At 44.4% G+C, this 23,862-nt stretch overlaps 11 protein-coding genes across 11 annotated transcripts; 8 read left to right on the top strand and 3 right to left on the bottom strand.

The window, feature by feature from the left end:
• The first annotated feature begins 16 nt into the window (after positions 1–16).
• BGW36DRAFT_84581 (uncharacterized protein) lies at positions 17–2,885 on the top strand. Its single transcript, XM_046222637.1, has 6 exons — positions 17–533; positions 586–662; positions 725–898; positions 959–983; positions 1,061–1,612; positions 1,691–2,885. The coding sequence occupies exons 1-6, from the start codon at positions 106–108 to the stop codon at positions 2,748–2,750; spliced, it is 2,316 nt and encodes a 771-aa protein (XP_046076282.1). The 5' UTR covers positions 17–105; the 3' UTR covers positions 2,751–2,885.
• On the top strand, positions 2,886–3,333 carry BGW36DRAFT_84579 (uncharacterized protein). The gene has a single exon (XM_046222636.1). The coding sequence runs from the start codon at positions 3,020–3,022 to the stop codon at positions 3,281–3,283; it is 264 nt and encodes an 87-aa protein (XP_046076281.1). The 5' UTR covers positions 2,886–3,019; the 3' UTR covers positions 3,284–3,333.
• A 331-nt stretch (positions 3,334–3,664) lies between these two features.
• Positions 3,665–4,276, top strand: BGW36DRAFT_457578 (uncharacterized protein). The gene has a single exon (XM_046221977.1). The coding sequence runs from the start codon at positions 3,741–3,743 to the stop codon at positions 4,263–4,265; it is 525 nt and encodes a 174-aa protein (XP_046076280.1). The 5' UTR covers positions 3,665–3,740; the 3' UTR covers positions 4,266–4,276.
• Positions 4,277–5,434: 1,158 nt separating this feature from the next.
• BGW36DRAFT_84570 (ankyrin repeat-containing domain protein) lies at positions 5,435–7,251 on the bottom strand. Its single transcript, XM_046222635.1, has 2 exons — positions 6,562–7,251; positions 5,435–6,477 (listed from the first exon to the last, which is right to left on the bottom strand). Exons 1-2 carry the CDS (start codon positions 7,038–7,040, stop codon positions 5,724–5,726), a joined length of 1,233 nt encoding a protein of 410 aa, XP_046076279.1. The 5' UTR covers positions 7,041–7,251; the 3' UTR covers positions 5,435–5,723.
• A 1,236-nt stretch (positions 7,252–8,487) lies between these two features.
• BGW36DRAFT_333941 (uncharacterized protein) lies at positions 8,488–11,258 on the top strand. Its single transcript, XM_046212898.1, has 3 exons — positions 8,488–9,658; positions 9,753–9,910; positions 9,970–11,258. The coding sequence occupies exons 1-3, from the start codon at positions 8,601–8,603 to the stop codon at positions 11,094–11,096; spliced, it is 2,343 nt and encodes a 780-aa protein (XP_046076278.1). The 5' UTR covers positions 8,488–8,600; the 3' UTR covers positions 11,097–11,258.
• Positions 11,259–11,587: 329 nt separating this feature from the next.
• BGW36DRAFT_369059 (uncharacterized protein) lies at positions 11,588–12,781 on the top strand. Its single transcript, XM_046215076.1, has one exon. It carries the CDS (start codon positions 11,772–11,774, stop codon positions 12,678–12,680), a length of 909 nt encoding a protein of 302 aa, XP_046076277.1. The 5' UTR covers positions 11,588–11,771; the 3' UTR covers positions 12,681–12,781.
• A 270-nt stretch (positions 12,782–13,051) lies between these two features.
• BGW36DRAFT_369057 (uncharacterized protein) lies at positions 13,052–14,775 on the bottom strand. The gene is made up of 3 exons (XM_046215075.1): positions 14,689–14,775; positions 13,919–14,635; positions 13,052–13,863 (listed from the first exon to the last, which is right to left on the bottom strand). The coding sequence occupies exons 1-3, from the start codon at positions 14,742–14,744 to the stop codon at positions 13,149–13,151; spliced, it is 1,488 nt and encodes a 495-aa protein (XP_046076276.1). The 5' UTR covers positions 14,745–14,775; the 3' UTR covers positions 13,052–13,148.
• Positions 14,776–15,234: 459 nt separating this feature from the next.
• BGW36DRAFT_369056 (Alpha/Beta hydrolase protein) lies at positions 15,235–17,049 on the top strand. Its single transcript, XM_046215074.1, has one exon. The coding sequence runs from the start codon at positions 15,286–15,288 to the stop codon at positions 16,870–16,872; it is 1,587 nt and encodes a 528-aa protein (XP_046076275.1). The 5' UTR covers positions 15,235–15,285; the 3' UTR covers positions 16,873–17,049.
• Positions 17,050–17,244: 195 nt separating this feature from the next.
• BGW36DRAFT_333932 (aspartate/tyrosine/aromatic aminotransferase) lies at positions 17,245–19,034 on the bottom strand. The gene is made up of 3 exons (XM_046212897.1): positions 18,712–19,034; positions 18,189–18,661; positions 17,245–18,120 (listed from the first exon to the last, which is right to left on the bottom strand). The coding sequence occupies exons 1-3, from the start codon at positions 18,742–18,744 to the stop codon at positions 17,397–17,399; spliced, it is 1,230 nt and encodes a 409-aa protein (XP_046076274.1). The 5' UTR covers positions 18,745–19,034; the 3' UTR covers positions 17,245–17,396.
• A 239-nt stretch (positions 19,035–19,273) lies between these two features.
• On the top strand, positions 19,274–21,081 carry BGW36DRAFT_403692 (uncharacterized protein; the record flags this gene model as incomplete). Its single annotated transcript, XM_046218906.1, has 3 exons — positions 19,274–19,739; positions 19,793–19,924; positions 19,979–21,081. The coding sequence occupies exons 1-3, from the start codon at positions 19,436–19,438 to the stop codon at positions 21,079–21,081; spliced, it is 1,539 nt and encodes a 512-aa protein (XP_046076273.1). The 5' UTR covers positions 19,274–19,435.
• A 553-nt stretch (positions 21,082–21,634) lies between these two features.
• Positions 21,635–23,786, top strand: BGW36DRAFT_369051 (uncharacterized protein). Its single transcript, XM_046215073.1, has 4 exons — positions 21,635–21,844; positions 21,917–22,086; positions 22,137–22,298; positions 22,354–23,786. Exons 1-4 carry the CDS (start codon positions 21,653–21,655, stop codon positions 23,765–23,767), a joined length of 1,938 nt encoding a protein of 645 aa, XP_046076272.1. The 5' UTR covers positions 21,635–21,652; the 3' UTR covers positions 23,768–23,786.
• Positions 23,787–23,862: the final 76 nt, after the last annotated feature.

Genomic DNA, 23,862 nt, shown 5'->3' with positions numbered 1-23,862 from the left:
GACCTTGTAGTGTGGGGTAATCATCAATTGATATGTTGGTGCCTAACTTGAATAACATCTTCTCTATTTTGAGAGAGTAGCCAATGGGAAGTACTTAATTGTTATATGCTGACGATGGCTGATCCTCTTTCAATATCTGGACTGATCTTACAAGTCATTACCACCGCCAAAACCGTATACGACTACGCAAGCCAAGTAAAAAATGCACAAAAGGACATTCGAGAGTTGTTCGGAGAGCTATTCGCTCTCAAAGCCATTGTCGACCAGATCCAAATGGAAAAAGATGCCACTATTAAAGTGACGGAAATTTACTTTAATAACACACGTTCGTCAGATGCGTTCGACAAAGCTATGACCGATACAAGGAATCTCTTGCAAGAGATTCTAGACGACTTAGTCGAAAGGGCGTTGCGGGGTCAATCTCTTCTCCGAAATTTAGGATGGCCGGGGAAAAAGACTAATCTGCAAGAGAAAGTTGCAAAGTTAGAAAGAATAAAAACCTATTTTATTCTGGTTTTGATGAACGATAAGGCGTTAGTATAGAACCTCACGTTGTTCACAACTAATACTGACACAGCATATAAGAGAGTTAGGTAGAGACATGTCGATATCCATTGGCGCGATAGCAGAAACAAGCATCCAGCTATACCAAAACAACCAAGGTCGGAATTACCACCTGACACATTTCTACGTCATGTTGAGCTGCTGACTAGCTATATTTCAGATGAAATAAACCGAAAGATCAAAGATTGGATTTGTCCCATTGATCTTGAACTAATGCATCGCAGAGCTCGTTCTACTTGCCAGTCCGGAACAGGACTTTGGTTCATCGATGGGCCATTTCAGCGATGGCTTTCGGGCTCAGATGATATGAGACTACTTTATCTCGAAGGAAAATGTGAGACCACTATATTGCCATTGTTTCCACATATAGAGCTTGCTAAGATAAAGTTTTCAGCTGGATCTGGAAAAACTGTTCTCTGGTACGTTTAATCCTATTAAATGCTATCTAAAATCGGCCCTGGAGCTTGTATCTGATACTTATTCCGAAATCTCGCAGTTCAAGTGCAATAGAAGCAGTTCAGACAGTACCTACAGATAAAACTTCCTTTCAAGTTCTTTACCACTACTGCTCATTTCGCTCCGTGCCTTCCCAACAACTGATCTATATCCTTGGGGCACTTATTACTCAAATCTCTGAAACTATTCCCAGTATCTTAGAAGATTTGAGAGAACCTTATGAGCGAAGAACTGAGCCTACTGCCGATGCTCTGATTGAGATAATTCATAGCCATATCGATACTCGGCAACACTTGCTTGTTTTTATCGATGCTGTTAATGAGAGTTCTGAGAGTGATGCGATCTTCAAAGCACTACACAAACTTATGAAGTTATTACCCAATCTCTTTGCTTTCACTACCAGTACCGTACCTCCACCGAGTCTGTTTGAAAATAACACTCTATTGAGAGTTAAGATGGAAACCTCCTCAAACCCAAATGACATTCATGCGTATATAAATAGGCAATTGGAACAACAACCAGCACTTCATCGCCTCGCACCTCACGTAAAAGACCAAATCAAGAGAACGCTGACAAAGAAAGCAAACGGAATGTAAGTTGGGGCTATGGACACAGTCATTTATAATCCTTTCCGCGAAAAGTACCATGTTTTTGACATTTATAATTCTAGGTTTCGTTATGTTCAGTGCCAACTTGAACTTCTCAGCTCTCAGAGGACGGGCCGAGATGTCATCAGAGCATTAGAGCAGATACCCGATGGCATTAACGGCACATACGAACTTATCCTAGAATGTATCCCGCCAAGTGACAGAGAGCTTGCGAGAGAAATACTCGTCTGGTTAATATATAACCGGCAGCCAATACGACTCTCCGCACTAAACGAAGCTATTGTTTTACAAAGATATGATCGCTATTTGGACGACGAATGCAAGCTATTTGACCAAACTGCCATTCTACACATTTGTCAGGGTCTGCTTACCTATGACGAGAAGACTTCGATCGTTGCTTTGGCTCACTCGTCAGTCCGATCCTATCTAACTTCAGATGCAATAAAAAAGAGTAGAGCCGCTTTTTATAGCGTTGATGAACGAGTGGCTACAAGGAATATCTTTCAAAAGTGCCTCACTTATTTAATGTTTGACGAGTTTAATAATCCATGCCGAAATATCCCGGCACTCAACAAGCGTCTCGCAGAGTATCCCTTGCTACGGTATGCAGCCGAAAATTGGGCCACACACTGCAATGCCATTCAGTATACAGGCGATGGATTAATAGATAGCGATTTAGAACAAGCCATGAGCTTTTTCTATACCCACAAGTTTCATAATGGCGGGAACTATACATCGTGGGCACAGATATTGCTGTTTGAGGCTCCGGCTAAATTATCGTTCATCACCGAACCGCTCTATTATGCCGCCTCGTTCGGGCTACTCCCCGTCGTGGACAGACTGTTGGAAAACGGTGCATCTCGAAATTGCCATGGTGGGAGAAATAAAAGCACGCCTCTGGTTGTAGCGACGTTTCGAGGACATTTGCCTGTGGTGAAACTGCTACTCGAACGAGGTGAAGATCCGAATACTAAAGATATTTATGGGATGACAAGCCTTGAGTGGGCTTTGGAAAAGCGATTCCACGAAATTGAGCATACTCTGCGGCAATATGGTGCTGGAAATACATCACCAAATCCTGACATTCACCAGACATGGATGCTCACCAAGGAGCTAAAATGACTATTGCAATAGCCACGTTTCCGAGAATCTTCCCAAGCCCGGGAGTCGAAAGCAGACACCTGTAGTCCCAAAGGGCATCCTTAAGGACCAGGTGAGCGACTGCTTGGGGTATATTCTCAAAACTGTTCCCAAAATATACTAGCGGAAAACTGAATGGGGAAAAAACAATTATAATCCTTATACATCCAGTATCGAAAACTCCCTTTAAATCCGATGGATTACTATGTGAGTTGACAAGAGGAGAGACAGGGTCACAGAAGGGCGGTGAAATGAATGACAGAAATGGGACGGAACCCAGGGATGTTTTTTTCAATATTTTTATATACTATGGACTACTGCATCTGGTGGCGGTTAACCCTGACAACGCAGCTACTCGTGCTAAGACTGACCCAGCCCCTTGCCCCTTTTGGCTTAGGGCCTTATGTGGCTCTCTGAAGAATGAACTTAAATATTTTGTGATTAGTGATCTTCTCCTTTTGTACAGTCTGGCAATAATTGGGCGTACAGCGGCTCACTTGATGTTTTTTTTTTAGTCTTCGAGTCCAAAAGGAATAGCAAGCACCATTCGCGGCCATGAAATCAAGAATAAAGCCAATAGGCTCTTATTTCAAACGTAATCAATTGTATATGACCCAAATTCTAACTATCTATTAATAAATCCTGCCGCTTATTTCACGGTTTGCCCCAACTTACTCGACGCTGAGAAAATCACGTACCCTGCCAACTAAAGTGATAAGGACTTGAACTAAAGTAACCAAAAATTAAAAATATGGAGCATTAGTCTTCAGTACCCCATAATAAATATTAAATTATAACAGCAATTTTAAGAAGTAGACCCCTGACCTCCGGACCTTTTCACCTTTTACAAAAATCCAACGGACTGGCTTTCCTTGTCGATATTGAGGCCACCAAGAAACCGATTCAAAATCATCACTCACCACCCACATAAATTTAACCTCTGCTAAAAAGAATCTTCGCTGATATTCACCAATGCCAAAGCTTGCAAGTCACTTGTCTGGCGCTGAGTGGAGCGCCAACGGGCCTCAAACAGCAGCTCAGCGCTTCTTCAAAGCATACGTCGATACGGTAGACAGCCATGGTTTCAACCATGGTTCTGGCCAACAGTACTACGCCAAAGACGCAGTCTTCCACAATCAAAACAACGTCCAGTATGTTGGAGGAGATGAGATGTGGGCCTGGATGAAGTTACTCTTCAGACAATTTCGACGCCTCAAACATGATTGGTTGAGTATTTGGGAAATCCAAAACGAAGATGGAACTGCCCAGATAATCTCTCAAAATATCAGGAATATTTGGCTTCCAGAAAATACTTCTGACAATCCATCAGTTAGCGTTCCGATGAGCTTTATATGTCGTATCGGCCCGGCCGATATCTCTGATGCTATCGAGGGCTTACAGTTCAAAGAGGTGTGGCTCTATTGGGATACAAAATTGTTGGATCCATTTCTACAGAACGACGCCATAGTATTTCGCAGAGAAAAAACTTTTCTGTAGTTTGATACGCTGTGACACTCCATTCAATGTTCCATTCTTGACACTATTGGAAATGAGTGGGATCAAAAGGTCGGATCATACAGCTAGATGACATTTGTTTGGATATATCTGACCACTTGAGCCATCTCCGCTTCGTAGACCATATTTGTATAGGATATTTGCTCTTGTCTATATTGCATTTAAATTGAATATAGCATCGCAGAGCGCATCGTGAGAATTATAGAATGGGACCAACACAATCTACTGTTCTCTAAGCTCTTGAGCGTCATTTATTTATTCATTCAAATTTAACGACCTTACCCAGCTCTAAGCTATAAAGGTCTCGATTCAGTGGGCGTTATGGGGCCTTTTAGGGACCCAAGCCCCTCTTTCTTCCCACTGCCTACCCCGGGCTGGTGCCTGGAGTTACAATGCACAAACAAATTTCCTCGCCCCAAGCCGATTATATACGGAGGGTGATTTGGGGACCTGATAGGGGCATATTTCTGGGAACTAAATGAGGGGGCTTCGCCTGCCAGTGACACGCAGCTCAAAGCTGTCAGCCCTCCCCCTAGGGTCCTCCAAGGGTCCCTTCTTCACTTGAGCGTCATTCTCCGGACAATCCTTCATAGAAGAGCCCAGTAAATCTTATGTTTCATATCAGAGGGGCTTAGCCAAATCCCCTCTTTAGTTATTACACCACACTTCGTTGTTGTGCATGTTAACCCGTCTAGGCAGCATTTGCGAAATCCGGATCTTTGACAGAAAATTATTAAATTGTAGCCTAAAAATTAATTATCAATACAATGTATTTTGCTAGCCAGATACAGTATATAATAGCAACGTCAATATTTCTTCTACTAAATTGCGATTGGACGAACATATGCAAATGAATATATAATTACATAATTATGCTTCCAAGGCGATAGATAAACTTAGCGCAAATAGAATCTCTTACATAGAAAATAGCGATGCATCTCCTATTGAAACATTCCAAGCTCGGGGACTCTCCTGTGCACAAGCCAAAACTGAGGTATAGTCCTGGCCATCAATGTTCTTGGCTTTCTTATTTGCTCCATGTTTACACAGCCTTCCAATAACTTTCATCTGTCGGTTTCGCGCAGCCTTATGCAAAGGTGTTTCGTGAAGAAAGGCATCTCTTGCATCTATCAAGGCCCCGAAGCCTAATAAAAGCTCAGCTCCTTCATACCATCCCCCGGCCGCAGCTAAGTGAAGAGCAGTAGTATCTTCCAGCATCTGCGCATTCACATCCGCCCCTTGTTCTAGGAGAGTCTGAGTAATGTCGTGTCGTTTACTGTACACTGCAAGGTGTAGCGGTGTTCTTCTTGCATCCTTCTCGGTGCTGACTGTGTCATAGGATACTTCGTGCCTAAGGAACAATTGCACAAGTCTTTCTCGACCGTGCAAAGCAGCTTCATGCATCACCGTCCAGCCCTAGTATCAACTCGTTAGAAAACATCAAGTTGCATCGCAAAATAAGGCAGGGGAATGTATGTTTCTGGTATTAATAAGATGCACAAATAATCCGAAGACAAAAAGTGAACGCACAAAATTGTAGGACCTAGCATTCGCATCCGCTTTGTATTGCAATAGCAGTTTAACAATATCAACATTATTATTCATTGTAGCTTCTTGTAAAGCAAACCTTCCGGACGTCGATCGGGCATTAGGGTTTGCGCCATATTGTAGCAAAAGATGTACAATCGCGCTGTTTCCTTTTGCTGCCGCCCAGAGTAAAGGTGTTCGTCCGCTTTCTCGAAGTGGCTCCGACGATCCTTGTTGGCGATGGTTGCTGTACTGGCGAATTGATACTATTGCACCTCTAGCAAGTAGTAACTCTGTTACTTGAACATGGCCAAGCTCTGCGGCAAAAGACAGTGGAGTCCGTCCATCACGATCTTGGCCATTAATATTTGCCTTCTCCAACGACGCCTTTACAAGTGGCAAGGATCCGATTTTGACGGCCTGAATGAGAGTATCCGTCAGTTGAGATTCAGTTTCTTCCGGCTCTACCATGCTCGATCTTGTATCGACCAGTGGCTTCGAGTCAGAAAGCGAGCCTTGAGGCAAGGTAGATGCTGTTTCGGCGAATCGTATAAGAGCAGAACCTGCATCATCATCAAATGGGGTTTTTATTGTAGCATCTTGAGGCTTGGGCCCAGTGGCAGCAGAATTTGCCTTCATGATAGCAGACGTTTTGAACGATAAAAGACTAGACAGATAATTTTAGAAAATTTTCACACAAATCCAACCATCCACTAGAGAAAGCCTGGGAGTACAAAGAGAAGGCACTCACAGTGTAACATATCCCATAGCATCCCCAAACGTTACCTTGTTCCGCTCCATCTCGCCTAGCAAGGAATACACTTCTTTTCGTTTGAAATACCATTTCACATCAGTCCGGCTAAGCCGTCTTTGTTGCGCTGGAGCATCGCCATTGCCCTTTGGCGGTTCAGATGAGGAAATATCTTCCTTCAAGTGTGGGCGCAGCTTTTCCTCCATCTTTTCAAAAGTTTTACGGCTATTGCCTATGGGTTCCTTAAGAGACTCGATTGCATTGGTGATTTCCAAATCATTTTCAATGATAGCCCTTACATCGGGGGACTTCAACGAGGCAGTAAGATTACACACCAGTGTATTGAAACTGTTAATATCTCGGGTTATACCCCGGATTTCCTGAGGTGCATGTGTTATTGTAGAAAAGAAATCATATAACTGGATAGATGTTTTTGTCGCAATCTCTGCGACTTGGAGGATTGATAGTAGTTCTGCCATTCCGAATTTGATCCCTTAGTGATTTGGCTCCTCTTAATCTTTCTGGGCTTATGTATTTGAATTTACCGGTCTTTTTCAGAGAGCTCTTGACGTTAATGTTATATCAATTATTTCAAACCATGCGGTGGAGTAGCCAGTGGCCGAAGGAACTGTGGCGAGGCAGTGTCAAGCCCTAATGGATGTATCCGCCACTAACCCCCACCACCACGACGTCAACTCGCGCCTGTTTCCATATTTAGTAACGCTAAAGCAACATTTGGCCTGGTGTAGGCTGTGATTTGGCTCCATAACGAAAGACCCAGGAATACCATTCGCTGCTTTGGTCATCAGGCAAGTTATTTTTGATTCAGTTATTGATCTACATGCATAATAATATCTCGCATCCTATGCCCTGTGCTGTACATCAATTGATACGATAAAGACCAAAATATGAAAGTTGTAGCTTATTCATATGAGGATTAAAAATGGTCTCAAGCAGCACAGTATCTTCATAGATTTAACGCTTCGGTTGCCTGTCAGGCGAATGGTAACTAGTGCGAGGGCTTGATGGAAGAAATCCATTATACGAGCGACAGCAAGAACATTTGAGCATTGATTGATGTCAGAATATTGGCTGTATAGTTCTTAGTCGTCCATCCCCATACAATTCCTGAACACCCTATCCCTGCCGATCCTATCTGACGGAAAAATATGATTTACTAGTGTATAGAGCGCGTTGCATATTTTACTTGTACAAATCTAATCCAAAGACACTGGATGATGAGAAATCTTCTCAGGCGATCCAATGGCCAGAAAACAGCTTTAGACCCTCTAAATCAATTGATGCCATCCTCATCAATATTATCACTTGACTCGGGTAGTGTACATGTGTATATTATATACAGTCCAAGCAAAACAAAGCGTTGTCGAGGAAGAGAACAAAGGATAATAGCATTGGAAGTCTTGTGAGATGGCGCTGCAGGGTGCCATGGTATATTACATGAAATACTGAGCTTCACGGGATAGACACATTATGGTGAACCACCACCAATGATATGTTAAAGAACATATGATTGGCCGAACCGTTTCTAGATATCTTTCCGAGTGGGCCAATCGGAGTGTTTTTATCCATGGTGTATCAAGTTAGTCTCGTCCGTGGCAAGCTGAAAGTGACGTGGCTTGGCATCTTAAACAAACCATTGGGCTGAGATAGGCACTTCCCTATTCGACTCGGATCCTCGACTGGCGAGTTAGAAATTAAGGTTCTACAACCCAATTTTGCTGGGTAGCGTCGTCGCTAGTCAGAGAGCTACACTCATTGGCCAATAATATACCTGGTCGTATACAATACTCGGGAGAGAGAAATGCAATCTTTATATTGACTGCAGTACTAACCCCGCGAAGTGGAGTAGCTGGTTGCGACACTATATGAGCATAGGTTTATTCCTTCCCAAATTCGCGGGATTAGGGTGACAACTTAGCTTGAATAAACACGAGGACTAGACATCGACGCTTTATTTCATTTTCATCATATGAATTGTATTCTGCAGGTCACCCCTTCCATACAAAAGCAGCTATAATATGGACCACCTGCCGCTCCCTGAGGGCGCGAAACATTTCATTGTCGCTCCTTACGAAGCTCCAGAGAAGGAATGGTACGATGGTCTAGGGTTTCTGGACTTCCCTGAGCGAAGAGGCTGGAGTGAAAAGCAACTCCTTGATGCGAACAATGCTGGAGTCGATGCTCAAGGGCTTCTTAAGAGGAGTGATCCTTTAAAAATCGAACAATTCTTTCAAACTTGGCTCTTTTTTGGCCTTGTCATCGATGTATTGGCCATCGGCGGCATCACTGTGACAACAGAAGACTTTCTCAAACCGAAAGGCCTTCAGAAGGCACGCATAGTTGATACCACAAAACTTCCAGCCCTGCTTACGCAGTGGAGAAAGACTATTGAGGAAGCCGAAAAACCCTTAGTGTTTAAAATTTTTACGACATGGGACAAACTTAATGAGAAATTCGAAAGAGCCAAGGCCATTTTGAATCATTTTTGTGTTACGGGGGACGATATTTCAATATCGTGTCAAAATAACCATTGGCCCGTGAGGGACGAAATTTCGACAACGATGATCGCACTAGCTTTCTCCCTAAGAAAAGTGGCTATAACAGCGTGCAACGAAAGAGTTGATCAGGCCAGAGCATGGCCTGGCGCTAGATCAAAAATTCTTACGAAACGTTTAGAGTATAAATGGTGTCTCGCCGACGTTAATACAGCTTTGAAAGAACTCTCTGTTGACGGCCATTACTATGTTGCATCGTCGCCAAGTCCTGGGGTTGATTATCTAGATCATCATCATAATTGCCTTCCTCAGCGCTGTCTCAATCTTGTCGACGAGGATCTCTATCTCACGTGTCACGCGGGGCCTCCGTGGCACAAGCAGCATTGCAAAACTGAAATCGAGTATGGAGGACATCTAGGTGATGACATGACGAGCAAAAATTGGGTCGATGCTGTTTGTAGAGTTATTGACAAAGGAGCATTGCCAGTTGCTCTCTGGAAGAAGGACGACCGACAACTTTGGTCCTCAGAATATCATCTTTCCCAACAGCAAAATATTCCATATATAGCGATTTCACATGTGTAAGTACGCTAGCGGTTGTTTCTTTATCATTACCTTGAGATTCTCGATTTCTAATCTTCAAAATGTATATATTGCTGACCTTTTCAAATCCAGGTGGGCGGACGGGATGGGAAACCCTGATGATAATTGGCTACCAGAATGTCAACTTGACCGTATCACGCACTACATTGAGAATATTCGCTGGAAATCCAAAGAGCCTACTTCAGACGAAAAAAGCCCCGAATTGGTGTGCTTTTGGATGGACACTTTGTGTACGCTCCAGGATAGAATGCCAAATAAGATAATGAGATGTTAACAATTGATCATTTAGGTATTCCAGTCCAAGCTGAAAACAAAGCACGTCGGAAGCAAGCCATAGCTAGTATGCGTCACATATATACCAATGCACGTGGTGTGCTAGTCTTAGACTCTTGGTTGCAGCAAATTCCATCAACTTCCCCAATGCTGACAATTATCACTCGCTTATACCAGTCAAACTGGCTAAAGCGTTTATGGACTCATCAGGAAGGGTTTCTGCCTTCCGCTGTTTATATACAATTCAGTGATCAAGCTATTGAGCTAGACGACCTAAGCAACATGTTTCATGAATACAATGAACTGTTGATTAGCAGAGGGCTTCATTTGGGATTTCCACAAAAAATGTACCAAAAGCTACTTCAGGAGTACACTTTGTTCAAAAGATTGTTTGAATCCACCGGAAGAAGTGAGGAGAATAGATGGACTACCTATCTGGCTTTAGCAGCTTCGATGTCTTACCGGCAAACCTCGAGACTTGCCGACGAAACTATTTGCTTAGCAACTCTTCTAAGTATAGATCTCGATGAGCTTCTAGCTATTCCGGACAAGCCAGATGCAGAGGCCGCTAAACAACGTATGATCATTTTCTTACGGGCGATGAAAAAGTTTGAGACAACTTTGATTTTCAATAATTATGAACGTCTTAACGTTCTTGGGTTTCAATGGGCTCCGAAGTCCTTGCTGAATTTTCGAACCGCTGATGCAGGTAGGGGTGAGGGGCTAGGGACAGGCATTCTCCAGGAGATGAATGGGGAACTGGGCCTTCTAGTCCGCTTTTCTGGATTTGTGATTAATTTTTCCGAATTGGGGACGTCATTGAGACTGTTAAATCGTCCCTTCACGATTAAATGCCGTGGTTCTCTATATACTGACGGGAAATGGTTTGTTATTCACCTACCATACAATGGTTTTCATTGGCCTGTTTCCGATGAATACGCAATAATTTTGTCCACAATACCGAAAGTAGGGGAGACTTTTCAAGCCATTGTTGGCCCACATCATACAGAAGTCGTGGATGACGTACACGTTTTTGAGCATCAGTCGCTCGTAACAGTTGAGGTCCGCGACGATCTACCACCAGAGTTTGATGAATTAGAAATATCATTCCTAAACAGGGCAACCCAATGGTTGATAAGGTGATGCAAACTGGGGAGAGACAGGATCAGCAATACCGAGATCTTTTTGATCCATTGTAAGGCAAATAGCATAGATGCTGTTTATCTGTTATCTCCAGTTCAGGTACTCGAGAAACTTTTGGCTGTCATATTTTTCTTCGAGTCCAGGAATCTCCCTGATCGTAACAGAGGTATAAAAATAAATATATTCAGTTACATGGTACGAACATAATTCAAGAGTCACCATTAATTGATAAAGGTAACATTCTTAAAATAAAATATGTTGCACAGATAGTAAAATAATCTAAAAAGAGGAACTATACAGAAAATGCTCCACTTCTTCCAAAAAGGAAGGTGTCGGATCCGACACTAGATGCGGCTTAGCTCTCGTCATCTCTTCTACATATGACATTCACTTCTCAGCTTCACACACTACGAATTAATCATGCGTGTTGTGGGATAATTCCCGCGAGGTTCCGCCTTTAAAATTATGGATTTCTAAGCACCGCCAAGAGGGGGGAATTTTCTGGGATATAAAGTCCTCATCCAACTCCTATGACTGGGAGGTTATCAGATGAGGTTTTTTTTTTGATATCAATTGCTGTCCCTCGGATCTTGGTCCTAGTTTTGAGCTTCAATTCCCGTCTGAATAGGAAAATCTAAACAAACCCATCCCATAAAAATCAACTTCTCAAGCAGAATGGCTCTGAAGATTGCTCTTGCCGGTGCCACCGGTAACCTTGGGGGCCCTGTTCTGAAAGCTCTTCTCCATGCCAACCTCCATGTCACTGTTCTCTCTCGAATTGGGGGAAACTCATCAAAAATAGCACCTCATTCAAACCTCACAGTCAAGGAGGTCGATTTCAATTCCGTCCAGTCTCTAGTTCCCGCCTTAGAGGGGGTCGAAGTCGTGGTTTCTTGCCTTGCCACTTTAGCCATAGGCAGTCAGAATCCCTTGATTGATGCTGCTGAGGCTGTAGGCGTACGGCGATTTATTCCCGCTGAATTTGGCATGGACTCTCTCAATCCATTATGTGTGCAGTTGCCCGTATGCGCTCCAAAAGCTGCAACACAGCGATACCTTATTGAGAAGTACAGCGCAAACTCTACTTTCACCTATACTGCTATTGCCAATGGACTGTTTCTCGACTGGGGTCTCAAAGTTGGCTTTATTGTGAATCCATCCAAACACACTGCGACATTGTATAACGGCGGCGATGTCCCTTTCAGCGCCACAAATCTCGCCGATGTAGCACAGGCAGTCTTGGGCATAGTCAAAAACCAAGCTCAAACGGCCAATCGAGTTCTTTATATTCATTCTACAGTGACTACGCAGAATAAACTGATTCAGTATGCAAAGGAAAAGGACGGAAAAGAATGGAACACAATTTGCAAGAGTACGGAAGAAGTCAAACAGGAAAGTGAAGCCGAACTAAACAAAGGGGGAGAAGGAAACATCAATGCGGCCATGGATGGATTTTGTATTTGTGCATGTTGGAATCCCGACTATGGTTGTGACTTTTCGGGCCATTTGGATAACGAGTTACTGGGCATAAAGACGCTCGATGAAAGTGATCTGAGGGCTCTGATCGAGGACTTCCTGGGCTGATGGCAAATTTTACACCGATCTGGTTAAAGATCTAGCTAGAGATCAATTTTTTAATCCCACGAGTTTACCTACATGAAAGCGATGTGCAGTGCTAATAAGGCTATAATCCCATTCTTCTTGAACACGGATTCATAAGACCATTACCACCTACCTCAAGTTCTTGTGGCCCGATAGTTTCGAAGTAGGATTTCTTTTACGGGGCTACGGAAAACTATCAACTTATACTGTATGGATACCGTATTAGCTTCACATGGAAAGTTATTGCAGTGCTAGCAATATGTAATCCGTTTGGGATGAAAGCGAGAAGCTGTCTTTATCTTCTCGGCCATAGCCCGATTCTATGGTCGACTCTTTGATGCGTAACAGAGTAGTACACTTTTAGAGACTTGTTTTTTCTTTCTTTTTAATTGTATAATATTAGGGTCTTTGCATAATAAACCATATTAGGCATATTGATCCAGGTAATAGTTAAAGAGGTGCAAGGGCGTGGAATTCTAGAAAGCTTCGATATATCTGAAATGTCAAATCATTTAGACGGCTCGGTGAGGGCAAAATAATCTGGCTATTTGGTTTTAGAGGAAACCCCTGTGCCACAATATCATTTTCCGGGTCGAAGAGCTCTGGATAGGTGCCGAAAAATGAAGGGTCGAGTTTGTAGTGCGAAACTCCATGGTTCATTTTGAGCAGCTTGAAAACTGCTTGGGCACATTCACCAAGTGAGAATAAGCTTGAAACATCTGGAGCCGGAAGTACAGCAGCCGGGTCGATGTCTTTATTTTCCGCGTCAGCGGCGCCCATAGCAACATCAGTAACGCGTAGGTAGACTCTTGTTGCGGGGGCGCCTAAGACCAAATCTGCCATGCAGGCTTCAACGACATAACTGCTGACTACGTCACAGAAAATTTGATCTATCTGAGGGTTTGCAGAGTGCAGGCAAATCAACCGATCCCTCAGAGCTGGAAAGGGTATCCAGTCAATGATCCCAGGATGCTGGTGCTGCAGCTGCAACACTGTTGGTCGATATTGCTTTTCAACTCTATTTAATAACTCGGGACAAGGGTGCAATTGCCAAGTAGTCAAGTCGACGATATGGTAAAATCGTGTTTTCGCATACCATGCCATGGCTGCTGGTCGTGTGAGACTGTTAAAAAGCCCTAGTACTGCCAGCACTTGTCGATAAAGCCTGTTTCATTGTTAGCAAAACGGTATTCAAAAGATATAGTCTCAGGCGGCAGTACATTTCATAATGTTCCAATTGCGGCCCGATCCTCCCTAGCTTTGCCCTTAACAGGTGGCTGAGAGTAGATATATGATCCGAAAATGGAGAGTTTGTCTCAACCCAAGCTTTGCCAAGTTTAAGACTTGAACGTTCACATTCAGATAACGCCCTCATGTATGGCTGCAAGCCCATCTGGTACTCATGGTTCCAGATATTCGGGATCTGAGGTAGTAGCAGACAACTCGAAACGTCTGAAGTTGCATCCCAGCCAAAAGTGTCACAGGATACTTCAAGACAGCCAGCTACCTGAGAAGACAAGGAGGGATGACTGATGGTCGTAGAAGACTCGATTACTGGCATCAAAGGATCATCCGCAGTAACGGAGTATACAGCTGAGCCGCCGAGTTCAGGATTGAAAATCCGATCTTGTGGTTCACTTCCACCTGGCTCACTAGGTGGCACAACCTCAGCAGCCTCATTACTTGACCCCTCAACGGAACATTTGTCCAATGCGTTTGATACTGAGCCAGCCAATGCTTTTAATGTCTCAGTGAGCCTAGTCAACTTTGACTGAAGCTCAACTAGTTCCTTTCGTAGATACTGATTTTCGCTCCGCATCTGCTTTAACCCTTCACTTTCGGTAGTGTCGGCCCCCTCGACACATTTCTGGAGTCCTCTCACATACTCGGCATGTCTGCGACGGTAAGCACGTTGTGACAAACGATTGCGAGTTCTTCTAGACTAGATTTTCAGTTATCGCAAAGTACTACTGCCGGTGCTTGGGCTTACTTTCTTTCTAGGTCCTCAGGATCGCGTTTCTGGCTCTTTTGATTGAGTCTTATCATAGTCGAGACTTGCCCTCTTAGTGGATGCGACCTAAAGAGAGCGCTGGGGTTGTTTTCGCAATGCCCGCAATATAGTGGATCCTGGTCCATGACAATTTCGAACATCATACCAACTAGAATAAGAAAAGTTAAGCGTTAACGACTTATACCGTCGCTGATTGGGCTGCTCGGGTTATGACATAGCATGTCTTAGCTATGTTATATACTAATCCAGGAACGGAAAGGTACGTTGATCATCGTGAAATAAAAGTATCAAGCTTATTCTTGAGCATCCAAAAACAGTTAATGTTTCGAAGGTTTTATAATATTCTGACCAGTAATGCTATAGATACCATATTTATTTCTCCATATATAAAATTTAGATCTCAGAGTGCTGACAGCCACGCAATCAAAATCTCAGGTAATATTTCGGGATTATTGAAGAAAGGGGTACCAAGGAAAATTGATTTATAACCTATGGATAGCCAAAATTGTAATTAAATGACTTCAAATCGGCATAATGCGCAGTTACATGGGGTATTCCTCATATTAACTGCTCGACATGAAGTTTACATTCCTTTCAGTCATTGCTTTAGCGGCTAACGCCGCTCTCGGTGAACACGTCTATCGCACTGAAAATCAACTCATCGTCACAACCACAACAGGAAAATACGGTGGTTTGATTGATCCCAAATTCCCCAAGACACGTCAATTCCGCTCTATTGCCTTCGCTGAACCACCAGTCCTATCACGTCGCTGGTTGCGACCGCAAAAGCTCCCCCCGTCCACTGAGCACCACGATTCGTACACCTTCCCGCCATCATGTCCCCAATTCGTTTCGAAGATTCCTTCATTGAACAACCAGTACTTTTCAGGAGGCACTCTTATCAATAATGGAAACCAGAACGACACATCTGGCCTTGTTGGGGTGGATACTTCGGAAGACTGCCTGTATCTGGCTGTGTGGACGCCCGCGAACGCAACGTTTCATTCGAAGCTGCCTGTTCTGTTCTTCATGTCGGGAGGAGGCTTCACCACTGGCGGCGTGGATATCCCGTACCAGGTACCAACGGGCTGGGTCGAACGTTCGCAGTCACATCTCGTCGTTACAATTAACTATCGGGTTAACATTTTTGGTTTCCCAAATGCGCGGGGTCTGACGGATCAGAACCTGGGGACTCTGGATCAGCGGGCTGCACTCGAGTGGGTACGGGATAACATCGCACAGTTTGGAGGTGATCCTGAGAAAATCACACTCTGGGGTCAGTCGGCCGGTTCTATATCTGCCGACGCTCACGCCCATGCCTTCTATGATGACCCTATCGCCCATGCCTACTTCCTGCAGTCGGGCACTGTCTTTAGTGGTTCCGCGGTGACTGACACAACGTACTCAAACTTCAGCTTCGTAGCAAGGAAATTCGGCTGCCAGTTCGCCAATGACAGTGATGGGATTGCAGAGCTGGAGTGCATGCGCCAGGTATCATTCAAGCAGATTGAGAATTTTGTAGGGCAGTATGCAGACAGTGGCCAACAGCCAGCACTAAACTTCATACTGGTGGCAGATGAGTCCATCATCTTCTCGGACTACGCAGCCCGTGCGCGCGCTGGCAAAGTTGCCCACCGGCCAGCGATCATCTCCAATGTCGCCAACGAGATGTCGTCACTGGTCCCGTTACCTAGCAATCTAACGGCGGGTCCAGACCAGGCGCTCGTTCTCGCGTACGATCTCGCCGACTGGATATGCCCGACGTATAACTCAACCGTCGAACGCAATCGGTTAGGCATTCCTGTCTTCCGATATCAACATGCGGGCACATTTCCAAATCTCAATCCGTTCAAATGGCTGGGTGCGTACCATGGTAGCGACGTGCCAATGAATTTTGGTACCTACGGGATTTTGACAAATCTGGCCAATGCCACTGAATTCGAGACCGAAGTCAGCCGGAATATGCAAGATCATATCCTTGCGTTCGCAAAAGATCCCTATCACGGTCCGCAGAAGATCGGCTGGGAACCGTTAGTCGCCAGTAATGGGTCTAGAGAAGGTCTTATTCGCTTTGGAGCCGATGGTAAGGTGATTCAGTATATTAATGGTATTGAAGTGGATGGAGCCTGTCAGGGAGTCGGGACGTATAACCCGTTCCCTTGAGGAGGGCTGGTATGTAATATTAAATTTGACCTTGATTTCTGCCATAAAGTACCAATTATTTAGAAAGCGGTGGATACTCCTCTACGTGGTAAAACTCCACATAGGTTATGAGATCTCACAGTTGACACAAGGATCAGGAAAAGCTGGATATATTGAAGTAAAGTAGATAACTTGTTGGCTAGTAGGAACTTGTCTGAGATGCGCTTTGGCCCGCAGCAAGATCATTGCTAGCTACTGAATATATATTTCTTTGCGATCTCTCTTTCTCTCTTAAGCTATCCCTATAAGGAAAGTAAGATAATCGTTAGGGCTCCTGAAAGAATAAAGGAATGCGAGTATGAATATATAAATTTCTATTGAAGCATGTGAGCACTTGTTAAGTTGTTGTCTTTTCAATTCTTCTAGTACGGGTAGTTTATTCTCGCCTATACATACACATCCCCAATCTCTATCTGAGAGGAGGCCGACAATGTATGTCGATTGTAGTCGGATCAGGAATAGAAGTTACACAGATAGACGCAGACCTAAGATCCAGTAGATAAGGGCACATTCGCGTAATTCTCCTGAATGAAAATTTGCAAGTCTTCCAAAGCTGCTTTCAGCTCCTCTGTTTTACCCCCGAATCCAAGACGCACATAACCAGAGAACTTAACTCCATCTCCGAAGCATTTCCGCCCTGGCACAAGTAGAATTCCTCTTTCCTCGAGAAGCGCAGTGCATAATTCCAAGTCATCAACAGGCTTACCAGCTCGGGTAAATCTGATGAAGCCAATGGGTCCTCCTACAGGCCTCGCCCATTCACAGACTGAACTATTTTTATCGATGAAAGACTGTACCACGTTGAGATTTTCTTTTGCCAGAGTGCAATTCCTTTCGATCAATCCCTGGGCCAAGGAAGGGCTTAGGACCAAGGAGGCAAGATATTCGTCAATCTGGCTGGCAGTGATAAGGGCGTACGATCGTGCATTAACACAAAGATCGATAGCCTTGGAGCTATGAGAAGCGACCCACCCAACGCGAAGTCCTGGAAACGAGTATGCCTTTGATAAGGAGCTGGTGGCAACTGTATTTTCATAACCCATTGACAGAATTGAAGGCGGATATTCTGTATCTGTTTTAGAGATTGAGTGGAAAAGCGGACGGTAAACTTCATCGCTGAAAATTGTCATCGAGTGTTCTCTCGCGATTTTCACGATCTCTTCAAGGGTAGATTTGTGAATGATTCTACCAGTTGGGTTTTGCGGATTGCTAGAAGTATGAACCCAAGGTTAAAGTTGTTCGTGCGAGGCAAGGGGGGAACATAACGACAGGCTCACCTAATGATGAGCATTTTTGTATTCGGTTGAATGAGTCTTCTGAGCTCTTCCAAATCAAGCTTCCAGTCATCACTTTTCTTTGTTTCCCAAAGACTGACATCTACTCCAAGGGATTTTGGGAGGGAATAGAGCTGCTGATATGTGGGATACTGCACGATAACATGATCACCCGGGCCCAACAAGGCAAATACCACAAGAAAATTTGCCAATGATGCCCCAGGAGTCGTGATTATATTCTCTATTGTCAAATCACCGGATGATTCGGTCGAGTACCAATGGGAGATTTTGGATCGTAGCGATTCGGACCCTTTCATAGGGCCATAATCCAATGCTTTGGAGAGAATGGGGGAGAAAGCTTCAACACCCACATCGGAATCCCCGGTCTGCCGTTGTAGGTCGCCAATCGACCTAGGAAGACAATAGGAATGCGCGAGATTGTGCTTGACGGTAGATGAGCTGCGAGATAAGATCCACTGTACAAATTTATTAGTGTCGATTCGGATGCAGATGCGAGGATACGAACATGATCAACTTCAAAAAGCTCGAGTTTGACCATCTTGAGCAAAGAGAAAGCTTAAGGTAATTTTTGAGTACCGCGAGGAATAAATTGTTGACTTTTGCAGACCCTTATATTAGTATTATCATTGATCCCTCAGGCTTTTCGCTGTCTGTGTGCACAGATACTTATATAATTTTTGTTCCGACAGTTTAGTCTATAGTAATAAGGAGTCAGTTCTCAGGAGATAATTGACCGAGGAAACTGCTTGTAAATTCCTCTGCCTTTTTACGTTTCGAATCTTGTTAATCTTTTGCTTAGGTACATGACCCCGCGCCGCAGAGGTCTAGTTGCAAGAGTTGTTACCTGAGCGCTCGGTTACGTGTCTGCTCGGTTACGTGCGTGTTTGATTACGTTACTGGTGCCCAGTAACCTCCGTCGATAGTTACCAACCAAATTCAACGAATTACCATCCAAAATCGCCTCGGTCTGCGAACTGGACTTCTCACTCATAGCAGATCCTTGGTATTGGAATGAGTAGACAAAAGCTGCGGACTTACGTTCTTAGCACCGATTATATCTCCGATTCCATGGACATCATGATCCATCCTCAGGGCCTATTAGTGCTTCTGTTCGAGCCAGAAATCTTCACTACCAAGCTTATAAAATGCACCTTCTGTAACTATTTCATTCTGACCTCTACCAAGTAGTTTCATAAGTCCAATTTCTACCTAAACTCCATTCCATCACTATGACTTCACTGTTGAGAGGGAGCGCAACTATCATTCGCAAGCCCTCCAAGCTCCTGAGAGGTGGAACCGTCCTTATCCATGGTGATCAGGACCGTATATTGCCTCAAAAGGCCGATGTTCTCATCGAAGGGGACCGGATCTCCAAGATTGAAGCCTCAATTTCGGCACCTGATGGGTGCCATATCATCGATTGCTCTGACAAGATTATATCGCCCGGCTTTGTTGATACCCATCATCATGTATGGCAGTCACCGCTGAAGGGGCTTTTTGGAGATACCGCTCTCTTTCCCTACTTGGCAATAGGTTCGTTCCGCTTCCAATAAAAGTGAATGTAAATGGTAACTTATACTCTCCAGTACACGCGGCCGGCTTGGTGCTCACTTCTGACGACATGTTCTGGGCAAATTTAGCGGGCAATTTGGAGGCTGTTGATGCCGGAACTACCACTACTATGGATCATGCCCATATGAACTGGTCCAAAGACCATAGCATGTCCAGCTCTTTCCCATGAAAGCCCGTAACACTAACAATTATCAATCTAGGTCCATCAGCCATTGCAGGTACCCTCTCGTCAGGCATCCGCTCGATATTTGGCTATACCCCAGTAGCTACACTGGCAGCCACCATGCCAAAAGTCGAGTTCTCGCCTGATCCTTTGCCAGACTGGGTTATGCAGGCCTTTGAGCAACTTGCCACCTCTCACCCGCTAAATGACCCGGAGTCTCGAGTTAAGCTGGGGTTAGGGTTTGACTTCTACCATCTTTCGAAAGAAGTTGTCGTGGGTGTTTTTGAGAGGGCCAAGTCCCTTGGGACGAAGATAATTACATCTCATTTCATCCAGAATTTTGTTCGGGATAGCGAGAGCTTGCCTGTCTTGCTAAAGTCGTATGGTCTTCTTCAAAAGGGCATGGTTCTCTCACATGCCGGCGGGGCTACCGCAGACGACGTCAAATTGATGCACAATGCCAATTGCTTTGTCTCGGCCACCCCGAATACGGAACTCGCCATGGCCGTTGGTCCTCCTGTCTGCTTCCGCGCCGACCTCCCTGGCATCGATCCAATTTGCTCCCTAGGGGTCGATTGTCATTCTGCAACGAGCGGCAGTATGGTCAATGAGATGCGTGTCGCCTTGCAGACTGCAAGGGGCATAGAGAGCAGGACTCACATCCGAAATGGCGAGTGGCCGAGGGAAGTATCCCACAAGACCGTTGATGCGTTCAACATGGGTACTATTCAGGGTGCCCGTGCACTATGTATGGAAGATGACATAGGTAGCATCAAAGTGGGCAAAAAGGCGGACCTAGTGGTGTTCGAAACTCTTAGCCCGGCTATGTCGTGTGTTGCACAGCAGGATCCGGTTATGGCTATTGTTCTGCACTCGAACATACGCGATATCGACACTGTGTTGGTGGATGGAGAAATTAAAAAGCAAAATGGCAAGCTCTGCCCGGTCAAGGCATTTGAGTGGCATAGTGAGAAAGGATTTGTGGACATGGGTCTTGTTATAGAGTGGCGAGAGGTAGCTGACCGGATTCTCGCAATACACCAGAGGGTTGTATCGAAGATGTCGAACAGCCTTCTCTTGGAGATAGAAGATCATGTCCGGGAGAGATTTGGCCATAAGCAAAGCTCTACCAAGCTGTAGTCTCAGGTGACACTACATGAAATTCATGATTTATTCAAGCGCATCGTGGTATCGCATTTGATTTCCACTCCATCCCACCAGCTTCCTCTTTCGCTTCATCTATAAAAGCATATTTTTATATTGTCGTTTGTCCTAATTTGGTCTAGTCTTTGTTTAACTCTTAGTTAATCTGTATCTTAGACACGTTTCCCAGGCAGCAGAAATCCTGGGATAAGGGTTCTATAGGCTACCTAGCTCAACGGAGTCCAAGGATATGCTTACTGCAATATGTACCAGGTCTAGGTCCGTTGTCACATAGGCTGTTGATGTGCAGCACACGGTAAGCCCTTGCACCCCGTGAAATTCAACTCCAAAGGAAGTGGGAAATGAATACTGGCACGAAAAACAGACTTATGAGCACGCTTTATGAGATATATATCTAATAGATATACTAGAAAATTAGACTAAGTCAATGTACCTCCATCCCTAATCATTCAACCATTTGCTTAGTAATCGACCAACGTCACTTCTTCTTTCCAACGACTACTTATTCACTCACCTTCATTTCTAGAATGCAAGTTCTAGTCGAAACATGCCAAAGCCTTCGGATCACCTCAACGGAAAAAAATTAGTGTCGCGGAGAACACAATTCTCTAGTTGCGATGCTTGTCGCCAAGCCCGCGTTGCCTGCGACGCGTCGAAAAACGGATATCAGCCCGGCGAAACGCAATGGTATGGATCATGTTCTAGATGTCTTGTAAAGAATCAGGGGTGCACATTTGAGGTATGAAAGCCATTTCTGAGTGATCACGCTTTTGCACAGTTAATTTTTGCTAAAATGTTTCGTCTGATCAAGTGGATCAAGGATACGAAAGTGGATTCTTCACAACGACATCGATTTCCTTTGGCTGCTAGAGATTCCTTTATTCACTGGGAACCACCTAGTCCGGATATTAAGCCAAATGAATGTGAGTCTTCCACCACCGTGGAAGGGATGACTTATTGGCCAAAAACAAATGATACTCCGTCAGTATAATATCCATTAATTTCTTCTAGGGATCTGACTTTCTATTTAGCATGACTTCTTGCATAGAGTCAAAGTCCAGAACATCCCCATCTTCGATATCAAATGCTCAGAGTGCAGATATTCTAGTATCTCAATGGTCTCATCGGATCTTCCATGGTGGCTTCAGTACTATTTTCGGCCGATGGATAGGCAGAAATGGTTGTCCGCTGGTGTGCGTTTCAAACTGACTAATCTGTATTCAATGCAACATGTTAATGGGGCTATAGGTACGATCCGAGCAGTGAAGCTGTCATCCCACCAATAAAGCTCTTCACAAAACTTGACACTCTGCTGGATGACCAATTGCATTATTTGAAACAAAATAATGCAGCAGAACCATCAAACCTGGGATCAGAGAGAAATTATGAAATCGATCGATCCCTAGACCTCGCGATAAAATCTTATACAGCTCGTTGGTTACCAATTATCGCACAGAATAACTCTCTAGATATCAGAACATATGCTGAAGTATCAAGAAACTACTGGCGAGCTAGTCGAAAAGACATGCTTAGAGTCATCAACCGCGTGTCCTATCGGTCCGTGCTAACACTCTACCTTTTCGGCCAGACCCCTGTTCCCCTGGGCATCTCAGATGATGAAGAACTCGACGGTCTTACCGGGGTGGTATGTACTCAGGTTGCACTGCTACAACTTCAGCAGCTCCGCGGAAGGCTTCGTAGCTGTCAGTTTAACGGCTCCAAGGTATCAGGCTGGTCAGATGCAACTACCAGAGCAGCGCCTAGTGCCAAACTAACGCCTATGTTGGTGGATTTAGAAAACAGAGCATACTGGGCAGCTGTAACGTGGGATACATCAAACTCTGTAACACTGAACTTCAACTCCACTCTATCGACCGGGTTGAAAGGGGCATGTCTCGAACCTGCATGGGTGCTTACTAGAGGGTTTCTAGTGGACCTATTCAATCCGAGAGCAAAAGAGTGGTGTAGAGGCGGCTTTGAGGTGGCTGATGATATTGCAGCTCAGGTAATATCTGCAGCAGGGATTTGTCGGTTGTACGTCTGGAGAACTATTGCGTCAGTAAAGGAAGCACTTCGAGAAGGAGTCAATGAGGACAGTGTCCTCTTTGCATGGAGGGCTCTTCTTGACGGACTTGATATTTTCGAGACAATAATTCGGCCAATATTGCGCAGGTGCGCAGAAAATCTTCATTTACTAAGCCAGGTTAATAGGCTGAATTGGTACGAGACATTGCTTCACTACTATCTAGGGATATTAATTCTCGTCGATGCCGTCGAGGCAGCTCGCCGCTCAGATTTATTGCTACAGCTACCCGAGATAAAACTAGAGGCTGAAACTGAATATTTCAATATTCTAAAATTTGGCCTAGAAAACACGTACAGTGTACACCCGCCCGAAGATGGATCCTCAGATTTGGAAGATATCATCAACACATCATTTATCGCCATTGACCCATATCCCCACCATATGGTTGCTTCTGTACAGCTGATGAGCAAGACAGTAAGACGAAAATATAACCAAGGGGATATTACTTGCAACGAATATGCTCGTCTTTCGTCAATCTTGCTCGAAGCTCTTGAGCAGCTACCTCAAACTTCCAAGTCGGTCTGTTTGGCACGGGACAGCTTGCAATTGTCACTCCAGCCTAGACTTAGCACTTAGAAACTTCTACAGAAATTTTAATGCAATAAAAAATACCATGCAACCTTAATTCAATGGGGTTGAGAAAGAATGTAGATGTCTTTCCACCAATCACG

Source organism: Talaromyces proteolyticus (genome assembly GCF_021365285.1).
Source record: "Talaromyces proteolyticus strain PMI_201 chromosome Unknown BGW36scaffold_2, whole genome shotgun sequence".
Lineage (NCBI taxonomy): Eukaryota > Fungi > Ascomycota > Eurotiomycetes > Eurotiales > Trichocomaceae > Talaromyces > Talaromyces proteolyticus.
This window is presented reverse-complemented; position numbering and strand designations above follow the sequence as displayed.